Below are 22,502 nucleotides of genomic sequence, written 5' to 3'. Positions count from 1 at the left end.
GTGTGTTTCTCTGGGATATAACAGTACAATCTTTGGGGGAAATCATTTGAAGTTCTCCTTATGAGCTATGTGTATTGAATGTGCACTCTTATTTTTTGTTTTTCTTTAATTGTCGGATTATTTGTTCCACGTGTAATGGGATCTATACCCAAGATGGTTGAGTTCTATAATATCTGTACCTGAAGGGTACTTTCCCTCTTAAATGCCTTGTATGGGGATAAAACAGCAGTCAATATTAATAGCTGTAGCTAGTTAGATCAATTATCTTTAATGGAAATTAAATATTTTAATGGCAATAGAAGTGACATCACTGTTCTTCAGTACAGATCCATTTTCACTCCCACCATACTGAATAAAAACCAAATGACTATATTAAAACAGCATGGAGAACAACTGACAGTGGTCTCTTTTTCATCCCTTTCTCTGTTCAGTTACACACCCAGTTCTTACCTAAACGGAGGTCATTTAAAATAGCTGTGGAAAAGGAATGTAATCAAGTTTTGTTGGGGAATTCAAGTTTTAGGTTTTTGTTGGGCTTCCTCCCACTGTTGTGTTCTGTGGAGGAAGCCTATTAAATGATAACGTATGAAATTGGATGTGCAGAAATGTGGCCTCGGAGTCCAGCCCTGCTTTAGGGCAATATCAGCCATAGTGCTTAGCTAATCAAGACGGTCTTTGTACATTTTATTTAATAATTTTTGATGAATCCCTCCAGTTGGGAGACCCATGAGGTGGCGCACAATTGGCACAGCGTCATCTGGGTTAGGGGTGGGTTTGGCCAGCTGGGATGTCCTTGTCGTCCATCGCGCTGTAGCAACTCCTTGTGGTGGGGCAGGTGCCTGCACGCTGACCTCTGTCGACCAGCTGTACGGTGTTTCCTCAGACACATTGGTGCAGCTGGCTTCCGGGTTAAGCTAGCAGTGTATCAAGAAGCAGTGCGACGGGATTGTGCTTCAGAGGACGCATGGCTCTCGACCTTCGTCCACCCCCGAGTCCGTATGGGAGTTGTAGCGATGGGACAAGACGATAACTACCAATTGGGAAGTACAATAATAGAATCCAAAGTGTCTAGCTACTTCTTCCTCCAGGCAGGAAATGGGTGTTCTAAACTAGGGTAGACATTTAGTTGACATGTCGAAGGATATATCTTCTGTGAACAAAAGGGAAGGGGAAACTGATATAGCAAAATTTAAAATGTGAACAAAATGATTATTTATTTGTTTGTTTTACATGAATTATCTTGGGTTACGTTAAATGCAGAAGACATTTCAGTTGAATGCATTCAGTTGTACAACTGACTAGGTATCCCCCTTCCCCTTTACATTCGTATAGAAACATTTAGATTCTAGCATTTACAGAATGAATGGCTGTGTGTTGTTTATCAAAGATTACATCAAAATGCAATACAAAACACGCCTCCAAACAAGAAGAGCAATAAAATAACATTCTAATATTAAAAAGAAACTCACTGATCAGGGACCAGATTTACAAAACCTTCATAAGAAGAAATGTCTTCTTAACTGCCATTTCTTTCCTTAACTCTGGACTTATGACGAGAGTTAAGCAAAGTTGCTATTCCTCAAAAAGGTTATTGGAAATGTTAATGCTTTGTTTCTTAAGTAACTTTTTGGTGAGAATTGTTTTGTGATTCTGAGCCCAGGTCACGTTTTCCGTCTTGCTGTGCACATCAATCAACAAGTATAGGAAATGATTGTTGGAACCCTCGATACGTACATATTAATAACTTCAGTTTCTTGATTACTTTGTGCAAACAAATCCATTCCCAGTTAACTTCTACATACTTCAACATATGTCAACAAGAATGTAGTAGTTAATTTTGACTCGACTTGGAACAATAAAAAAAACATTAATGGTTACAGGAAGGACGACTTCTAACAGGAAAGTGCACTTAGTGGGTCCGCCCAGCGTAATGTCCCAGCTGCATAGGGGAACAGGTTTATGATCAACAACCATGGAGATCATTGGCTTTTACAGCATTTTGACACAAAAGGTGAAAGGTCACGAGCCAAATAACCATTTCCATGCTCTTTATGGGGAAGCTCTGGACTCATGATAGTGCGCATGGCTTTAAAACAAAGGTGTACTCGATGCAATGCCACAAACATAATTATAAGAAAACAATACTGGACTACAAGAGTTATCATGTAAAAATAGACAAAAGGGATAGAAGTAGAAAAGGAACTACATCGAATAACAATATTTGAACCATTGAAAAAAAAAAAAGGTATATTTAGATTATGCTACGATGAAAGACGAAGGCGGTGACTGTGATACAATAAGTTTTTCAGTACAGAGAGCGAGAGCGAGTTGACCCTATTGGCTGTTTTGGGGGCCCAATGGGAACTCTGGAGATTGTAGGCATCCTGCAGGAGACGTGGTCACGTTCCGGCCTTCACACCTCTGGCACAGAGTGATCCATGGCTGACCGCAGCAGACCGCTGGACATTCTAAAAAGACAGAAAACACATTCCATTAATCCAAATGATAATAAGTATTCTACCAACCTGAGACTGTATAATGCTATTCCTTAAACTCCTAACTGCTTACCTCTTGACCATGTGATCGTAGATGAACTTGGGCATGATGGTGATGGTCATGGCTGTAGGAGAGGTGGTCAGGACGTCCTTGATCTGAGCATCCTGCACATCAACAAACAGTATTAACATATACTGAGTGGCCAGTTTATTAGGTACACCACTCTGTTCACAAAACTGGATCGCGAAATACAGACAGTGAGTCACGTGGTCGTGGCTTGCTATAAAAAGCAGGCAGACAGGCATCCAGTTACTGTTAAAATGGACAACACTAGTGACCTAAGCCTCTTTGAGCGTGATATGATCGTCGGTGCCAGGCGCGTTGGATCCAGAATCTCAGAAACGGCCGCTCTCCTGGGCTTTTCACGCACAACAGTGTCTAGGGCATTGGAATTCAACTCTGACCTTACAAGGTCCGGAGCCTGCTGATTTTCTGATAATTCATTGCACACACACCTGGTGTCCCAGGTCTAAAATCAGTCCCTGTTTAGGGAAGGGAACAATGAAGAATATACAGTGGAAGTGGCTTCGAGGTCCAGAGTTGAGTTTGCGGGGTCTAGGTTTTACCGAGAATGGTGCGACAAACAAACATCAGCGTCAGTCCTGTGGGCGAAAACAGCTCGATAATGAGAGAGGTCGAAAGGAAATGGCAAGAATTGTGCAAGCTAACAGGCGGGCCCACGAATCTCGGAACACACACAAACTCGTCGATCCTTGTCACGGATTGGCTATTGCAGCATATATCCACACCGGGTTCCACTCCTATCAGCTAAAAACAAGAAGCGTCTCCAGTGGGCATTAACCAACACTGGACAATTGAGGAGTGGAAAAACACTGCCTGGTCCAACGAATCACAGTTCCTGTTGCGTCATGCTGAGTCAGGATTTGGCCTAGGCAGCGTGAGTACATGGCCCCATCCTGCCTGGTGTCAACGGTACAGGCTGGTGGCGGTGGTGTAATGGTGTGGGGATTGTTTTCCTGTCACGCGTCGATACCAATCGAGCAACGATTGAATGCCACAGTGAATCTGAACGTTGTTGCTGACCCAACATAATAAGAGTCTTTGGGATGAGATGGAATGGGCTGTTGGCAGCATGAATGTGCCACCGTCCAATCTGCATGATGCCATTGCGTCAGCATGGACCAAGATCCCTGTGGAACGTTTAAGACACCTTGAAGAATCCATGCCCTGAATAATTCAGACTGTTCTGGAGTCAAAGCGGGGGTCCGACCTGGTAATAGACTTAATAAACTGGCCACCGAGTGTACATTCAACTTTGGACACTGATTCATCGTCAGGGAGAAGTCACCATCAACATTTGAAGTCAAAGCTCACCTTGAGGCCGATAACATTCTGTCCGTTGATCTCACAGATGCAGTGGGCCGTCAGCAGGCCGTTGCGAGCGGCCGAACCATCCTTGACCAGCGAGGTGATGTTGCCCGACTTGAAGATGAACCCAACGTGGCCTGAGCTGTCTTTGTGCATGGTGACAGTACGCTGGAACGGCCTGAAGTCACAACACAAACACAAAGGCTCATGAGGTAGTTAATACTCAAGACGACCACTTCGTAGTAGTGCAGTCCAAATCCTCCATTGTTTTTCATCGTGTCCTTTGGTCAGTATGATATTTTGAGAAAAGGCAAACAAATAACCTCTGATTTAATAGCAAAACACTACAACATGTAGTGTGGTGATATGACCAGCAGGAGGAGCCAGAGCTGTAGTGTTTGTCAGGTTCACAGAGCAACTAAGAACATTTTTACACTCCACCTACTCTAACATTCCCTCTTAACGACCGGACATATTGATGAACATCAACACCTCATGACATAATCCAAGGAACTACACCAAACTGATCAGACCGGACTACACTGTGGCCCTGCGTCGTCCGGGGAAGGGGAGGGTTTGGCCGGGTTAGGGGAGGGTGTGGCCGGGTTAGGGCCGTCATTGTAAAATAAGAATTTGTTCTTAAACTGACTTGCCTAGTTAAATAAATAAAATAGTATCTGCATGAAATAACGGTGGTCGTCACCTCCTTACCTGTCCCGGACAATGAGCTCGATGCGGGTCTCCGCAGCAACCTTCAGGGCTTTGTGGGCCTTGTCCAGGCTCCAGCCAGCACAGTTCTGCCCGTTGATCTGGAGGACCTGGTCCCCGAAGCGCAGGCCCCCTAGGGCGGACGGGGAGTTGGCCTGAACCAGCTGGATAAACACGCCCTGAGGAGACGGATAGATAACCGTAATCTGTAGTCTGGTTTGAGGACAGATTGATAACCGTAATCTGTAGTCTGGTTAGAGGACAGATGGATAACCGTAATCTGTAGTCTGGTTAGAGGACAGATGGATAACCGTAATCTGTAGTCTGGTTAGAGGACAGATGGATAACCGTAATCTGTAGTCTGGTTAGAGGACAGATAGATAACCGTAAACTGTAGTCTGGTTTGAGGACAGATGGAAAACCGTAAACTGTAGTCTGGTTTGAGGACAGATGGAAAACCGTAATCTGTAGTCTGGTTTGAGGACAGATTGATAACCGTAATCTGTAGTCTGGTTTGAGGACAGATGGATAACCGTAATCTGTAGTCTGGTTTGAGGACAGATAGATAACCGTAATCTGTAGTCTGGTTTGAGGACAGATAGATAACCGTAATCTGTAGTCTGGTTTGAGGACAGATAGATAACCGTAATCTGTAGTCTGGTTAGAGGACAGATGGATAACCGTAATCTGTAGTCTGGTTAGAGGACAGATAGATAACCGTAAACTGTAGTCTGGTTTGAGGACAGATGGAAAACCGTAATCTGTAGTCTGGTTTGAGGACAGATGGAAAACCGTAATCTGTAGTCTGGTTTGAGGACAGATTGATAACCGTAATCTGTAGTCTGGTTTGAGGACAGATGGATAACCGTAATCTGTAGTCTGGTTTGAGGACAGATAGATAACCGTAATCTGTAGTCTGGTTTGAGGACAGATAGATAACCGTAATCTGTAGTCTGGTTTGAGGACAGATTGATAACCGTAATCTGTAGTCTGGGTTGAGGACAGATGGATAACCATAATCTGTAGTCTGGTTTGAGGACAGATTGATAACCGTAATCTGTAGTCTGGTTAGAGGACAGATAGATAACCGTAATCTGTAGTCTGGTTTGAGGACAGATAGATAACCGTAATCTGGTTTGAGGACAGATAGATAACCGTAATCTGGTTTGAGGACAGATAGATAACCGTAATCTGTAGTCTGGTTAGAGGACAGATGGATAACCGTAATCTGTAGTCTGGTTAGAGGACAGATGGATAACCATAATCTGTAGTCTGGTTTGAGGACAGATAGATAACCGTAATCTGTAGTCTGGTTAGAGGACAGATAGATAACCGTAATCTGTAGTCTGGTTTGAGGACAGATAGATAACTGTAATCTGTAGTCTGGTTTGAGGACAGATAGATAACCGTAATCTGTAGTCTGGTTTGAGGACAGATAGATAACCGTAATCTGGTTTGAGGACAGATAGATAACCGTAATCTGGTTTGAGGACAGATAGATAACCGTAGTCTGGTTAGAGGACAGATAGATAACCGTAATCTGTAGTCTGGTTAGAGGACAGATGGATAACCATAATCTGTAGTCTGGTTAGAGGACAGATGGATAACCGTAATCTGTAGTCTGGTTAGAGGACAGATAGATAACCGTAATCTGTAGTCTGGTTTGAGGACAGATAGATAACCGTAATCTGTAGTCTGGTTTGAGGACAGATAGATAACCGTAATCTGGTTTGAGGACAGATAGATAACCGTAATCTGGTTAGAGGACAGATAGATAACCGTAATCTGTAGTCTGGTTAGAGGACAGATGGATAACCGTAATCTGTAGTCTGGTTAGAGGACAGATGGATAACCGTAATCTGTAGTCTGGTTAGAGGACAGATAGATAACCGTAAACTGTAGTCTGGTTTGAGGACAGATGGAAAACCGTAATCTGTAGTCTGGTTTGAGGACAGATGGAAAACCGTAATCTGTAGTCTGGTTTGAGGACAGATGGATAACCGTAATCTGTAGTCTGGTTTGAGGACAGATAGATAACCGTAATCTGTAGTCTGGTTTGAGGACAGATAGATAACCGTAATCTGTAGTCTGGTTTGAGGACAGATAGATAACCGTAATCTGGTTTGAGGACAGATAGATAACCGTAATCTGTAGTCTGGTTAGAGGACAGATGGATAACCGTAATCTGTAGTCTGGTTAGAGGACAGATAGATAACCGTAAACTGTAGTCTGGTTTGAGGACAGATGGAAAACCGTAATCTGTAGTCTGGTTTGAGGACAGATGGAAAACCGTAATCTGTAGTCTGGTTTGAGGACAGATTGATAACCGTAATCTGTAGTCTGGTTTGAGGACAGATGGATAACCGTAATCTGTAGTCTGGTTTGAGGACAGATAGATAACCGTAATCTGTAGTCTGGTTTGAGGACAGATAGATAACCGTAATCTGTAGTCTGGTTTGAGGACAGATAGATAACCGTAATCTGTAGTCTGGTTTGAGGACAGATTGATAACCGTAATCTGTAGTCTGGGTTGAGGACAGATGGATAACCATAATCTGTAGTCTGGTTAGAGGACAGATTGATAACCGTAATCTGTAGTCTGGTTAGAGGACAGATAGATAACCGTAATCTGTAGTCTGGTTTGAGGACAGATAGATAACCGTAATCTGGTTTGAGGACAGATAGATAACCGTAATCTGGTTTGAGGACAGATAGATAACCGTAATCTGTAGTCTGGTTAGAGGACAGATGGATAACCGTAATCTGTAGTCTGGTTAGAGGACAGATAGATAACCGTAATCTGTAGTCTGGTTTGAGGACAGATAGATAACCGTAATCTGGTTTGAGGACAGATAGATAACCGTAATCTGGTTTGAGGACAGATAGATAACCGTAATCTGTAGTCTGGTTAGAGGACAGATGGATAACCGTAATCTGTAGTCTGGTTAGAGGACAGATGGATAACCGTAATCTGTAGTCTGGTTTGAGGACAGATAGATAACCGTAATCTGTAGTCTGGTTAGAGGACAGATGGATAACCGTAATCTGTAGTCTGGTTAGAGGACAGATAGATAACCGTAATCTGTAGTCTGGTTAGAGGACAGATAGATAACCGTAATCTGTAGTCTGGTTTGAGGACAGATAGATAACCGTAATCTGTAGTCTGGTTTGAGGACAGATAGATAACCGTAATCTGGTTTGAGGACAGATAGATAACCGTAATCTGGTTTGAGGACAGATAGATAACCGTAATCTGTAGTCTGGTTAGAGGACAGATGGATAACCATAATCTGTAGTCTGGTTAGAGGACAGATTGATAACCTTAATCTGTAGTCTGGTTAGAGGACAGATGGATAACCTTAATCTGTAGTCTGGTTAGAGGACAGATAGATAACCGTAATCTGTAGTCTGGTTTGAGGACAGATAGATAACCGTAATCTGTAGTCTGGTTTGAGGACAGATAGATAACCGTAATCTGGTTTGAGGACAGATAGATAACCGTAATCTGGTTAGAGGACAGATAGATAACCGTAATCTGTAGTCTGGTTAGAGGACAGATGGATAACCGTAATCTGTAGTCTGGTTAGAGGACAGATGGATAACCGTAATCTGTAGTCTGGTTAGAGGACAGATGGATAACCGTAATCTGTAGTCTGGTTAGAGGACAGATGGATAACCGTAATCTGTAGTCTGGTTTGAGGACAGATAGATAACCGTAATCTGTAGTCTGGTTAGAGGACAGATGGATAACCGTAATCTGTAGTCTGGTTAGAGGACGGATGGATAACCGTCATCTGTAGTCTGGTTAGAGGACAGATAGATAACCGTCATCTGTAGTCTGGTTAGAGGACAGATAGATAACCGTAATCTGTAGTCTGGTTAGAGGACAGATGGATAACCGTAATCTGTAGTCTGGTTAGAGGACAGATAGATAACCGTAATCTGTAGTCTGGTTAGAGGACAGATAGATAACCGTAATCTGTAGTCTGGGTTGAGGACAGATGGATAACCGTAATCTGTAGTCTGGGTTGAGGACAGATGGATAACCGTAATCTGTAGTCTGGGTTGAGGACAGATGGATAACCGTATTCTGTAGTCTGGGTTGAGGACAGATGGATAACCGTAATCTGTAGTCTGGTTAGAGGACAGATAGATAACCGTAATCTGTAGTCTGGGTTGAGGACAGATGGATAACCCTAATCTGTAGTCTGGGTTGAGGACAGATAGATAACCGTAATCTGTAGTCTGGTTAGAGGACAGATGGATAACCGTAATCTGTAGTCTGGTTAGAGGACGGATAGATAACCGTCATCTGTAGTCTGGTTAGAGGACAGATAGATAACCGTCATCTGTAGTCTGGTTAGAGGACAGATAGATAACCGTAATCTGTAGTCTGGGTTGAGGACAGATGGATAACCGTAATCTGTAGTCTGGGTTGAGGACAGATGGATAACCGTAATCTGTAGTCTGGGTTGAGGACAGATGGATAACCGTATTCTGTAGTCTGGGTTGAGGACAGATGGATAACCGTAATCTGTAGTCTGGTTAGAGGACAGATAGATAACCGTAATCTGTAGTCTGGGTTGAGGACAGATGGATAACCCTAATCTGTAGTCTGGGTTGAGGACAGATAGGAAGTCTAATTTACCACCAGACTACAGATTAGGGATATGATAATGACTCACATTGTCGATGGCTCTTAGCCTCAGGCCGACCTTCCTATCCTGGTCCTTACAGAGGATGATCTCACGCAGGCCGGGACGGATCTCTGCCCTCTTGATGCCCAAGTCTGACCCCGTCACGGGACACACCATGCCACTGATGCCCATGCCAGAGGACACCGCCACCTGCTGTGGAGAGAAAGAGGTGATATTAAGATAAGAGAGGGCAGAGATTGGAAAATAGATGATAGTAGAACGCTACCATCAACAAGCAGTTGGAGACGGAACGCTACCATCAACAAGCAGTTGGAGACGGAACGCTACCATCAACAAGCAGTTGGAGACGGAACGCTACCATCAACAAGCAGTTGGAGACGGAACGCTACCATCAACAAGCAGTTGGAGACGGAACGCTACCATCAACAAGCAGTTGGAGACGGAACGCTACCATCAACAAGCAGTTGGAGACGGAACGCTACCATCAACAAGCAGTTGGAGACGGAACGCTACCATCAACAAGCAGTTGGAGACGGAACGCTACCATCAACAAGCAGTTGGAGACGGAACGCTACCATCAACAAGCAGTTGGAGACGGAACGTTACCATCAACAAGCAGTTGGAGACGGAACGTTACCATCAACAAGCAGTTGGAGACGGAACGTTACCATCAACAAGCAGTTGGAGACGGAACGTTACCATCAACAAGCAGTTGGAGACGGAACGTTACCATCAACAAGCAGTTGGAGACGGAACGTTACCATCAACAAGCAGTTGGAGACGGAACGTTACCATCAACAAGCAGTTGGAGACGGAACGTTACCATCAACAAGCAGTTGGAGACGGAACGTTACCATCAACAAGCAGTTGGAGACGGAACGTTACCATCAACAAGCAGTTGGAGACGGAACGTTACCATCAACAAGCAGTTGGAGACGGAACGTTACCATCAACAAGCAGTTGGAGACGGAACGTTACCATCAACAAGCAGTTGGAGACGGAACGTTACCATCAACAAGCAGTTGGAGACGGAACGTTACCATCAACAAGCAGTTGGAGACGGAACGTTACCATCAACAAGCAGTTGGAGACGGAACGTTACCATCAACAAGCAGTTGGAGACGGAACGTTACCATCAACAAGCAGTTGGAGACGGAACGTTACCATCAACAAGCAGTTGGAGACGGAACGTTACCATCAACAAGCAGTTGGAGACGGAACGTTACCATCAACAAGCAGTTGGAGACGGAACGTTACCATCAACAAGCAGTTGGAGACGGAACGTTACCATCAACAAGCAGTTGGAGACGGAACGTTACCATCAACAAGCAGTTGGAGACGGAACGTTACCATCAACAAGCAGTTGGAGACGGAACGTTACCATCAATAAGCAGTTGGAGTTGGAACGTTACCATCAATAAGCAGTTGGAGTTGGAACGTTACCATCAACAAGCAGTTGGAGACGGAACGTTACCATCAACAAGCAGTTGGAGACGGAACGTTACCATCAACAAGCAGTTGGAGACGGAACGTTACCATCAATAAGCAGTTGGAGACGGAACGTTACCATCAATAAGCAGTTGGAGACGGAACGTTACCATCAATAAGCAGTTGGAGACGGAACGTTACCATCAACAAGCAGTTGGAGACGGAACGCTACCATCAACAAGCAGTTGGAGATGGAACGCTACCATCAATAAGCAGTTGGAGATGGAACGTTACCATCAATAAGCAGTTGGAGTTGGAACGTTACCATCAATAAGCAGTTGGAGATGGAACGCTACCATCAATAAGCAGTTGGAGATGGAACGCTACCATCAATAAGCAGTTGGAGACGGAACGCTACCATCAATAAGCAGTTGGAGATGGAACGCTACCATCAATAAGCAGTTGGAGATGGAACGCTACCATCAATAAGCAGTTGGAGATGGAACGTTACCATCAATAAGCACTGTCCCTCCTGCCCCCCGCAACCCCCCTAAAACCTAGGCTACATGTCTAATTAATGTACAACTCTGACGAACCAAATCAAGCATCTCTCGTGTTGAACCCTGTGGTTTGAATGTATATTTACTAACTACAGCCTGAGTCAGTGTATACACTTCAGAATGTTTCTGTGAAGCAGAGGGAACTTTATCCAGGGCTGTGCGGTCTTCTCCAGAGACCTACAGGATGTGTTGTGTACTGGTGTTAGCTGGCCTAATGGCACTGGGGTCTGCTCTGCTGACGTCTGAGCATCACACAGAGGAAATATCACTCAGTAAAAATAGACCTTACATAATATGACATTCAGGCATCTTATCCCTCACTCAGCCAATGAGAAAATACCGCTGAAATGAGGCCACAACTGACATCCTTCATTACAGACACATAGGGACACCATCTGACATCAGCGACAAGAAGTAGGCCTAAATCCTCCACACGCACAACTTACATTGTCTGCCATGGGCACCAAGGCCATGTTCCTCTGCACCTCATCACTGTCGAGGCTAAGGCCCATGTACTCTCCCAGCTCCTCCAGGTTCGGGTACAGGGCTAGGAGACAACAACACACAGTTAATATATCAACAAAAAGAAATCACATGTTATTGGTCACACGCACCTAGTAGACCTCACAGTGAAATGCTTACTTCAAAGCCCTTAACCAACAATGCAGGTTTAAGAAGAAAAAAAAAGTGTTAAGAAAGTATTTACTAAAATTAACTGAAGCTAAAAAAAAAAAAAATTTAAAAAGTAAAAGTTAAATAATGAAGGCGCAACAATAAAACAACAGCAATGAGGCTTTATACAGGGGGTACCGGTATACAGTCAATGTGGAGGCTATATACAGGGGGTACCGGTACAGAGTCAATGTGGAGGCTATATACAGGGGGTACCGGTACAGAGTCAATGTGGAGGCTATATACAGGGGGTACCGGTATACAGTCAATGTGGAGGCTATATACAGGGGGTACCGGTATACAGTCAATGTGGAGGCTATATACAGGGGGTACCGGTACAGAGTCAATGTGGAGGCTATATACAGGGGGTACCGGTACAGAGTCAATGTGGAGGCTATATACAGGGGGTACCGGTATACAGTCAATGTGGAGGCTATATACAGGGGGTACCGGTACAGAGTCAATGTGGAGGCTATATACAGGGGGTACCGGTACAGAGTCAATGTGGAGGCTATATACAGGGGGTACCGGTATACAGTCAATGTGGAGGCTATATACAGGGGGTACCGGTATACAGTCAATGTGGAGGCTATATACAGGGGGTACCGGTACAGAGTCAATGTGGAGGCTATATACAGGGTGTTACGGTACAGAGTCAATGTGGAGGCTATATACAGGGGGTACTGGTACAGAGTCGATGTGGAGGCTATATACAGGGGGTACCGGTACAGAGTCAATGTGGAGGTTATATACAGGGGCTACCGGTACAGAGTCAATGTGGAGGCTATATACAGGGGCTACCGGTACAGAGTCAATGTGGAGGCTATATACAGGGGCTACCGGTACAGAGACAATGTGGAGGCTATATACAGGGGGTACCGGTATACAGTCAATGTGGAGGCTATATACAGGGGGTACCGGTACAGAGTCAATGTGGAGGCTATATACAGGGGGTACCGGTACAGAGTCAATGTGGAGGCTATATACAGGGGGTACCGGTACAGAGTCAATGTGGAGGCTATATACAGGGGGTACCGGTACAGAGTCAATGTGGAGGCTATATACAGGGGGTACCGGTACAGAGTCAATGTGGAGGCTATATACAGGGGGTACCGGTATACAGTCAATGTGGAGGCTATATACAGGGGGTACCGGTATACAGTCAATGTGGAGGCTATATACAGGGGGTACCGGTACAGAGTCAATGTGGAGGCTATATACAGGGGGTACCGGTATACAGTCAATGTGGAGGCTATATACAGGGGGTACCGGTATACAGTCAATGTGGAGGCTATATACAGGGGGTACCGGTACAGAGTCAATGTGGAGGCTATATACAGGGGGTACCGGTATACAGTCAATGTGGAGGCTATATACAGGGGGTACCGGTACAGAGTCAATGTGGAGGCTATATACAGGGGGTACCGGTACAGAGTCAATGTGGAGGCTATATACAGGGGGTACCGGTACAGAGTCAATGTGGAGGCTTTATACAGGGGGTACCGGTATACAGTCAATGTGGAGGCTATATACAGGGGGTACCGGTACAGAGTCAATGTGGAGGCTTTATACAGGGGGTACCGGTATACAGTCAATGTGGAGGCTATATACAGGGGGTACCGGTACAGAGTCAATGTGGAGGCTTTATACAGGGGGTACCGGTATACAGTCAATGTGGAGGCTATATACAGGGGGTACCGGTACAGAGTCAATGTGGAGGCTATATACAGGGGGTACCGGTATACAGTCAATGTGGAGGCTATATACAGGGGGTACCGGTACAGAGTCAATGTGGAGGCTATATACAGGGGGTACCGGTATACAGTCAATGTGGAGGCTATATACAGGGGGTACCGGTACAGAGTCAATGTGGAGGCTATATACAGGGGGTACCGGTACAGAGTCAATGTGGAGGCTATATACAGGGGGTACCGGTACAGAGTCAATGTGGAGGCTATATACAGGGGGTACCGGTACAGAGTCAATGTGGAGACTATATACAGGGGGTACCGGTACAGAGTCAATGTTGAGGCTATATACAGGGGGTACCGGTACAGTCAATGTGAAGGCTTTATACAGGGGGTACCGGTACAGAGTCAATGTGAAGGGGCACAGGTTAGTCGAGGTAATGGCAATATGTACATGTAGGTAGAGGTAAAGTGACTATGCATAGATAATAAACAGAGTAGCAGCAGCGTGCAAATAGTCCAGGTAGCCATTTGATTAGCTGTTCAGGGGTCTTATGGCTTGGGGATAGAAGCTGTTAAGAAACTTTTTGGACCGGTACCGCTTGCCGTGCGGTAGCAGAGAGAACAGTCTATGACTAGGGTGGCTGGAGTCTGTACATTTTTTGGGGCCTTCCTCTGACACCGCCTGGTATAGAGATCCTGGATGGCAGGAAGCTTGGCCCCAGTGATGTACTAGGCCGTATGCACTACCCTCTGTAGCGCCTTGCGGTCGGAGGCCGAGCAGTTGCCAAACTAGGCGGTGATGCAACCAGTCAGGATGCTCTCGATGGTGCAGCAGTATAACTTTTTGAGGAGCTGAGGACCCATGCCAAACCTTTTCAGTCTACTGAAGGGGAATAGGCGTTGTTGTGCCCTCTTCACGATTGTCATGGTGTGTTTGGACCATGATAGTTTGTTGGACACCAAGGAACTTGAAGCTCTCAACCTGCTCCACTACAGCCCCTTAATGATGGTGTTGGAGTCGTGCTTGGCCATGCAGTCAAGGTGAACAGGGAGTACAGGAGGGGACTGAGCATGCACCCCTGGGGGGCCCCCCATGTTGAAGATCAGCGCAGATGTGTTATTACCTACTCTTACCACCTGGGGGTGGCCCGTCAGGAAGTCCAGGATCCAGTTGCAAAGGGAGGTGTTTAGTCCCTGGGTCCTTAGATCATCACTAAGCTAAGGACCCTGTAGTTCATGGTCCTCTGCAGTTCAGTTAGTAGGGCATGGTCCTCTGCAGTTCAGTTAGTAGGGCATGGTCCTCTGCAGTTCAGTTAGTAGGGCAGGGTCCTCTGCAGTTCAGTTAGTAGGGCAGGGTCCTCTGCAGTTCAGTTAGTAGGGCAGGGTCCTCTGCAGTTCAGTTAGTAGGGCAGGGTCCTCTGCAGTTCAGTTAGTAGGGCAGGGTCCTCTGCAGTTCAGTTAGTAGGGCAGGGTCCTCTGCAGTTCAGTTAGTAGGGCAGGGTCCTCTGCAGTTCAGTTAGTAGGGCAGGGTCCTCTGCAGTTCAGTTAGTAGGGCATGGTCCTCTGCAGTTCAGTTAGTAGGGCATGGTCCTCTGCAGTTCAGTTAGTAGGGCATGGTCCTCTGCAGTTCAGTTAGTAGGGCATGGTCCTCTGCAGTTCAGTTAGTAGGGCATGGTCCTCTGCAGTTCAGTTAGTAGGGCATGGTCCTCTGCAGTTCAGTTAGTAGGGCATGGTCCTCTGCAGTTCAGTTAGTAGGGCATGGTCCTCTGCAGTTCAGTTAGTAGGGCATGGTCCTCTGCAGTTCAGTTAGTAGGGCATGGTCCTCTGCAGTTCAGTTAGTAGGGCATGGTCCTCTGCAGTTCAGTTAGTAGGGCATGGTCCTCTGCAGTTCAGTTAGTAGGGCATGGTCCTCTGCAGTTCAGTTAGTAGGGCATGGTCCTCTGCAGTTCAGTTAGTAGGGCATGGTCCTCTGCAGTTCAGTTCCTCAGTACTCTGTTGAAGCACCTTTGGCAGCGAATACAGCCTTGAGTCTTCTTGGGTATGATGCTACAATCTTGGCACACCTGTATTTGGAGAGTTTCTCACATTTTTCTCTGCAGATCCTCTCAAGCTCTATCAGGTTGTAGGGGGAGCGTTGCTGCACAGCTATTTTCAGGTCTCTCCAGAGATGTTCGGTCGGGTTCAAGTCCGGGCTCTGGCTGGAACACTCAAGGACAATCAGAGACTTGTCCCGAAGCCACTCCTCCGTTGTCTTGGCTGTGTGCTTAGGGTCGTTTCTTCTGTTGGAAGGTGAACCTTCGCCCCAGTCTGAGGTCCTGAGCGCTATGGAGCAGGGTTTTCATCAAGGATCTCTCTGTCCATCTTTCCCTCGATCCTGACTAGTCTCCCAGACCCTGCCTCTGAAAAACGTCCACACAGCATGATGCTGCCACCACCATGCTTCACTGTAGGGATGGTGCCAGGTTTCCTCCAGACGTGACGCTTGGCATTCAGGCCAAAGAGTTCAATCTTGGTTTCATCAGACCAGAGAATCTTGTTTCTCATGGTCTGAGAGTCCTTTAGGTGCCTTTTGGCAAACTCCAAGCGGGCTGTCATGTGCCTTTTACTGAGGAGTAGCTTCCGCCTGGCAACTCTACCATAAAGGCCTGATTGGTGGAGTGCTGCAGAGATGGTTGTCCTTCTAGAAGTTTCTCCCATCTCCACAGAGGAACTCTGGAGCTCTTTCAGAGTGACCATTGGGTTCTTAGTCACCTCCCTGACCAAGGCCCTTCTCCCCCGATTGCTCAGTTTGGCCGGGCGGCCAGCTCGAGGAGTCTTGATGGTTCCAAACTTCTTACTTTTAAGAATGATGGCGGCCACTGTGTCCTTGGGGACCTTCGATGCTGCAGGCATTTTTTGTTGTTCTTCCCCAAATCTTTGTGCCTCGACACAATCCTGTCTCGGAGCTCTACAGACAACTCCTTCCACCTCATGGCTTGGTTTTTGCTCAGACATGCAACCTTTCCAAATCATGTCCAATCAATTGAATTTACCACAAGTGGACGCCAATCAAGTTGTAGAAACATCTAGAATGATCAATAGAAACAGGATGCACCCGAGCTCAATTTCAAGTCTCAGAGCAAAGGGTCTGAATACTTATGTAAATAAAGTATTTCTGTTTTTTATTTTTAATAAAAACAATGTTTTTGCTTTGTCATTATGGGCTAGTGTGTAGATTGATGAAATTGTTTTTAAAATCCATTTTAGAATAAGGCTGTAACAAAATGTGGAAAAAGGAAATTGGTCTGAATACTTTCCAAATCCACTGTAAATCCCAAGTCTGTTTACGGTCAACATCAAAGGTTTACGGTCGACGTTACTAAAGGTTTACGGTCGACGTTACTAAAGGTTTACGGTCGACGTTACTAAAGGTTTACGGCCGACGTTACTAAAGGTTTACGGCCGACGTTACTAAAGGTTTACGGCCGACGTTACTAAAGGTTTACGGCCGACGTTACTAAAGGTTTACGGTCGACGTTACTAAAGGTTTACGGTCGACGTTACTAAAGGTTTACGGTCGACGTTACTAAAGGTTTACGGTCGACGTGGACGACATTAATAAAAGGTTTACGGTCGACGTTACTAAAGGTTTACGGTCGACGTTAAAGGTTTACGGTCGACATTACTAAAGGTTTACGGTCGACGTTACTAAAGGTTTACGGTCGACGTTACTAAAGGTTTACGGTCGACGTGGACGACATTACTAAAGGTTTACGGTTCGACGTGGACGACATTACTAAAAGGTTTACGGTCGACGTGGACGACATTACTAAAAGGTTTACGGTTCGATGTGGACGACATTACTAAAAGGTTTACGGTTCGACGTGGACGACATTACTAAAAGGTTTACGGTTCGACGTGGACGACATTACTGAAGGTTTACGGTCGACGTGGACGACATTACTAAAATGTTTACGGTTCGACGTGGACGACATTACTAAAATGTTTACGGTCGACGTGGACGACATTACTAAAAGGTTTACGGTTCGACGTGGACGACATTACTAAAAGGTTTACGGTCGACGTGGACGACATTACTAAAAGGTTTACGGTTCGACGTGGACGACATTACTAAAAGGTTTACGGTTCGACGTGGACGACATTACTAAAAGGTTTACGGTCGACGTGGACGACATTACTGAAGGTTTACGGTCGACGTGGACGACATTACTAAAAGGTTTACGGTCGACGTGGACGACATTACTAAAAGGTTTACGGTCGACGTGGACGACATTACTAAAAGGTTTACGGTCGACGTGGACGACATTACTAAAAGGTTTACGGTCGACGTGGACGACATTACTAAAAGGTTTACGGTTCGACGTGGACGACATTACTAAAAGGTTTACGGTCGACGTGGACGACATTACTGAAGGTTTACGGTCGACGTGGACGACATTACTGAAGGTTTACGGTTCGACGTGGACGACATTACTAAAAGGTTTACGGTTCGACGTGGACGACATTACTGAAGGTTTACGGTTCGACGTGGACGACATTACTAAAAGGTTTACGGTCGACGTGGACGACATTACTAAAAGGTTTACGGTTCGACGTGGACGACATTACTAAAAGGTTTACGGTTCGACGTGGACGACATTACTAAAAGGTTTACGGTTCGACGTGGACGACATTACTAAAAGGTTTACGGTTCGACGTGGACGACATTACTAAAAGGTTTACGGTTCGACGTGGACGACATTACTAAAAGGTTTACGGTCGACGTGGACGACATTACTGAAGGTTTACGGTCGACGTGGACGACATTACTAAAAGGTTTACGGTTTGACGTGGACGACATTACTAAAAGGTTTACGGTCGACGTGGACGACATTACTAAAAGGTTTACGGTCGACGTGGACGACATTACTGAAGGTTTACGGTCGACGTGGACGACATTACTGAAGGTTTACGGTTCGACGTGGACGACATTACTAAAAGGTTTACGGTCGACGTGGACGACATTACTGAAGGTTTACGGTTCGACGTGGACGACATTACTAAAAGGTTTACGGTTCGACGTGGACGACATTACTAAAAGGTTTACGGTTCGACGTGGACGACATTACTAAAAGGTTTACGGTTCGACGTGGACGACATTACTAAAAGGTTTACGGTCGACGTGGACGACATTACTGAAGGTTTACGGTCGACGTGGACGACATTACTAAAAGGTTTACGGTTCGACGTGGACGACATTACTAAAAGGTTTACGGTTCGACGTGGACGACATTACTAAAAGGTTTACGGTTCGACGTGGACGACATTACTAAAAGGTTTACGGTTCGACGTGGACGACATTACTAAAAGGTTTACGGTTCGACGTGGACGACATTACTAAAGGTTTACGGTCCGACGTGGACGACATTACTAAAAGGTTTACGGTTCGACGTGGACGACATTACTAAAAGGTTTACGGTTCGACGTGGACGACATTACTGAAGGTTTACGGTCGACGTAGACGACATTACTGAAGGTTTACGGTCGACGTAGACGACATTACTGAAGGTTTACGGTCGACGTAGACGACATTACTGAAGGTTTACGGTCGACGTAGACGACATTACTGAAGGTTTACGGTCGACGTAGACGACATTACTGAAGGTTTACGGTCGACGTGGACGACATTACTAAAAGGTTTACGGTCGACGTGGACGACATTACTAAAAGGTTTACGGTTCGAAGTGGACGACATTACTAAAAGGTTTACGGTCGACGTGGACGACATTACTGAAGGTTTACGGTCGAAGTGGACGACATTACTAAAAGGTTTACGGTCGACGTGGACGACATTACTGAAGGTTTACGGTCGACGTGGACGACATTACTAAAAGGTTTACGGTCGACGTGGACGACATTACTGAAGGTTTACGGTCGACGTGGACATTACTAAAGGTTTACGGTCGACGTGGACGACATTACTAAAAGGTTTACGGTCGACGTGGACGACATCACTGAAGGTTTACAGTCGACGTGGACGACATCACTGAAGGTTTACAGTCGACGTTACTAAAGGTTTACGGTCGACGTTAAAGGTTTACGGTCGACATTACTAAAGGTTTACGGTCGACGTTACTAAAGGTTTACGGTCGACGTTACTAAAAGGTTTACGGTCGACGTGGACGACATTACTAAAGGTTTACGGTTCGACGTGGACGACATTACTAAAAGGTTTACGGTTCGACGTGGACGACATTACTAAAAGGTTTACGGTTCGACGTGGACGACATTACTAAAAGGTTTACGGTTCGACGTGGACGACATTACTAAAAGGTTTACGGTTCGACGTGGACGACATTACTAAAAGGTTTACGGTTCGACGTGGACGACATTACTAAAATATTTACGGTCGACGTGGACGACATTACTAAAGGTTTACGGTCGACGTGGACGACATTACTAAAGGTTCACGGTCGACGTGGACGACATTACTAAAATGTTTACGGTTCGACGTGGACGACATTACTAAAATGTTGACGGTCGACGTGGACGACAGTACTAAAAGGTTTACGGTTCGACGTGGACGACATTACTAAAAGGTTTACGGTCGACGTGGACGACATTACTGAAGGTTTACGGTCGACGTGGACGACATTACTAAAAGGTTTACGGTCGACGTGGACGACATTACTAAAAGGTTTACGGTCGACGTGGACGACATTACTAAAAGGTTTACGGTCGACGTGGACGACATTACTAAAAGGTACGGACGGGACGACATTACTAAAAGGTTTACGGTCGACGTGGACGACATTACTAAAAGGTTTATGGTTCGACGTGGACGACATTACTAAAAGGTTTACGGTCGACGTGGACGACATTACTGAAGGTTTACGGTCGACGTGGACGACATTACTGAAGGTTTACGGTTCGACGTGGACGACATTACTAAAAGGTTTACGGTTCGACGTGGACGACATTACTGAAGGTTTACGGTTCGACGTGGACGACATTACTAAAAGGTTTACGGTCGACGTGGACGACATTACTAAAAGGTTTACGGTTCGACGTGGACGACATTACTAAAAGGTTTACGGTTCGACGTGGACGACATTACTAAAAGGTTTACGGTTCGACGTGGACGACATTACTAAAAGGTTTACGGTTCGACGTGGACGACATTACTAAAAGGTTTACGGTTCGACGTGGACGACATTACTGAAGGTTTACGGTCGACGTGGACGACATTACTGAAGGTTTACGGTCGACGTGGACGACATTACTAAAAGGTTTACGGTTCGACGTGGACGACATTACTAAAAGGTTTACGGTTCGACGTGGACGACATTACTAAAAGGTTTACGGTCGACGTGGACGACATTACTGAAGGTTTACGGTCGACGTGGACGACATTACTGAAGGTTTACGGTTCGACGTGGACGACATTACTAAAAGGTTTACGGTCGACGTGGACGACATTACTGAAGGTTTACGGTTCGACGTGGACGACATTACTGAAGGTTTACGGTTCGACGTGGACGACATTACTAAAAGGTTTACGGTTCGACGTGGGCGACATTACTAAAAGGTTTACGGTTCGACGTGGACGACATTACTAAAAGGTTTACGGTCGACGTGGACGACATTACTGAAGGTTTACGGTCGACGTGGACGACATTACTAAAAGGTTTACGGTTCGACGTGGACGACATTACTAAAAGGTTTACGGTTCGACGTGGACGACATTACTAAAAGGTTTACGGTTCGACGTGGACGACATTACTAAAAGGTTTACGGTTCGACGTGGACGACATTACTAAAAGGTTTACGGTTCGACGTGGACGACATTACTAAAAGGTTTACGGTTCGACGTGGACGACATTACTAAAGGTTTACGGTTCGACGTGGACGACATTACTAAAAGGTTTACGGTTCGACGTGGACGACATTACTAAAAGGTTTACGGTCGACGTGGACGACATTACTAAAGGTTTACGGTCGACGTAGACAACATTACTGAAGGTTTACGGTCGACGTAGACGACATTACTGAAGGTTTACGGTCGACGTAGACGACATTACTGAAGGTTTACGGTCGACGTAGACGACATTACTGAAGGTTTACGGTCGACGTAGACGACATTACTGAAGGTTTACGGTCGACGTAGACGACATTACTGAAGGTTTACGGTCGACGTGGACGACATTACTAAAAGGTTTACGGTCGACGACATTACTAAAAGGTTTACGGTTCGACGTGGACGACATTACTAAAAGGTTTACGGTCGACGTGGACGACATTACTGAAGGTTTACGGTCGACGTGGACGACATTACTAAAAGGTTTACGGTCGACGTGGACGACATTACTGAAGGTTTACGGTCGACGTGGACATTACTAAAGGTTTACGGTCGACGTGGACGACATTACTAAAAGGTTTACGGTCGACGTGGACGACATCACTGAAGGTTTACAGTCGACGTGGACGACATTACTAAAAGGTTTACGGTCGACGTGGACGACATTACTAAAGGTTTACGGTCGACGTGGACGACATTACTAAAAGGTTTACGGTTCGACGTGGACGACATTACTGAAGGTTTACGGTCGACGTAGACGACATTACTAAAAGGTTTACGGTCGACGTGGACGACATTACTGAAGGTTTACGGTCGACGTTACTAAAGGTTTACGGTCGACGTTACTAAAGGTTTACGGTCTACAGTAACATCTGGAAGACAAGGTGCATTATGAACACAGTTTTTTTTTTACAAATCAAAACAGAATATTAAAAAAAGAAATAAAACAGACTATTACATCTGTAAATCATGTCATTATGAACTCAAATATAATGATGTGAATGTTGAATTTTATTTAATGTGAACCATTTATGATCGTAAAATGTGAAAAACAATAAATATT

At 45.4% G+C, this 22,502-nt stretch overlaps 1 protein-coding gene across 1 annotated transcript in view; it reads right to left on the bottom strand.

The window, feature by feature from the left end:
* Nucleotides 1-1,180: 1,180 nt before the first annotated feature.
* The window catches only part of LOC120061485 (syntenin-1-like), a 42,257-nt gene continuing 20,935 nt past the window's right edge, over nucleotides 1,181-22,502 (bottom strand). Inside the window, exons 4-9 of the mRNA XM_039011332.1 lie at nucleotides 11,686-11,786; nucleotides 9,279-9,443; nucleotides 4,597-4,772; nucleotides 3,892-4,063; nucleotides 2,569-2,660; nucleotides 1,181-2,468 (exon numbers count right to left, since the gene is read on the bottom strand). Coding sequence (XP_038867260.1) covers nucleotides 2,414-2,468; nucleotides 2,569-2,660; nucleotides 3,892-4,063; nucleotides 4,597-4,772; nucleotides 9,279-9,443; nucleotides 11,686-11,786 — 761 coding nt within the window. The 3' untranslated portion in view covers nucleotides 1,181-2,413. The remainder of the gene's footprint in view (nucleotides 2,469-2,568; nucleotides 2,661-3,891; nucleotides 4,064-4,596; nucleotides 4,773-9,278; nucleotides 9,444-11,685; nucleotides 11,787-22,502) is intronic.

The sequence above is a fragment of the Salvelinus namaycush genome, chromosome 16, assembly GCF_016432855.1.
Source record: "Salvelinus namaycush isolate Seneca chromosome 16, SaNama_1.0, whole genome shotgun sequence".
Taxonomy (NCBI): domain Eukaryota; kingdom Metazoa; phylum Chordata; class Actinopteri; order Salmoniformes; family Salmonidae; genus Salvelinus; species Salvelinus namaycush.
This window is presented reverse-complemented; position numbering and strand designations above follow the sequence as displayed.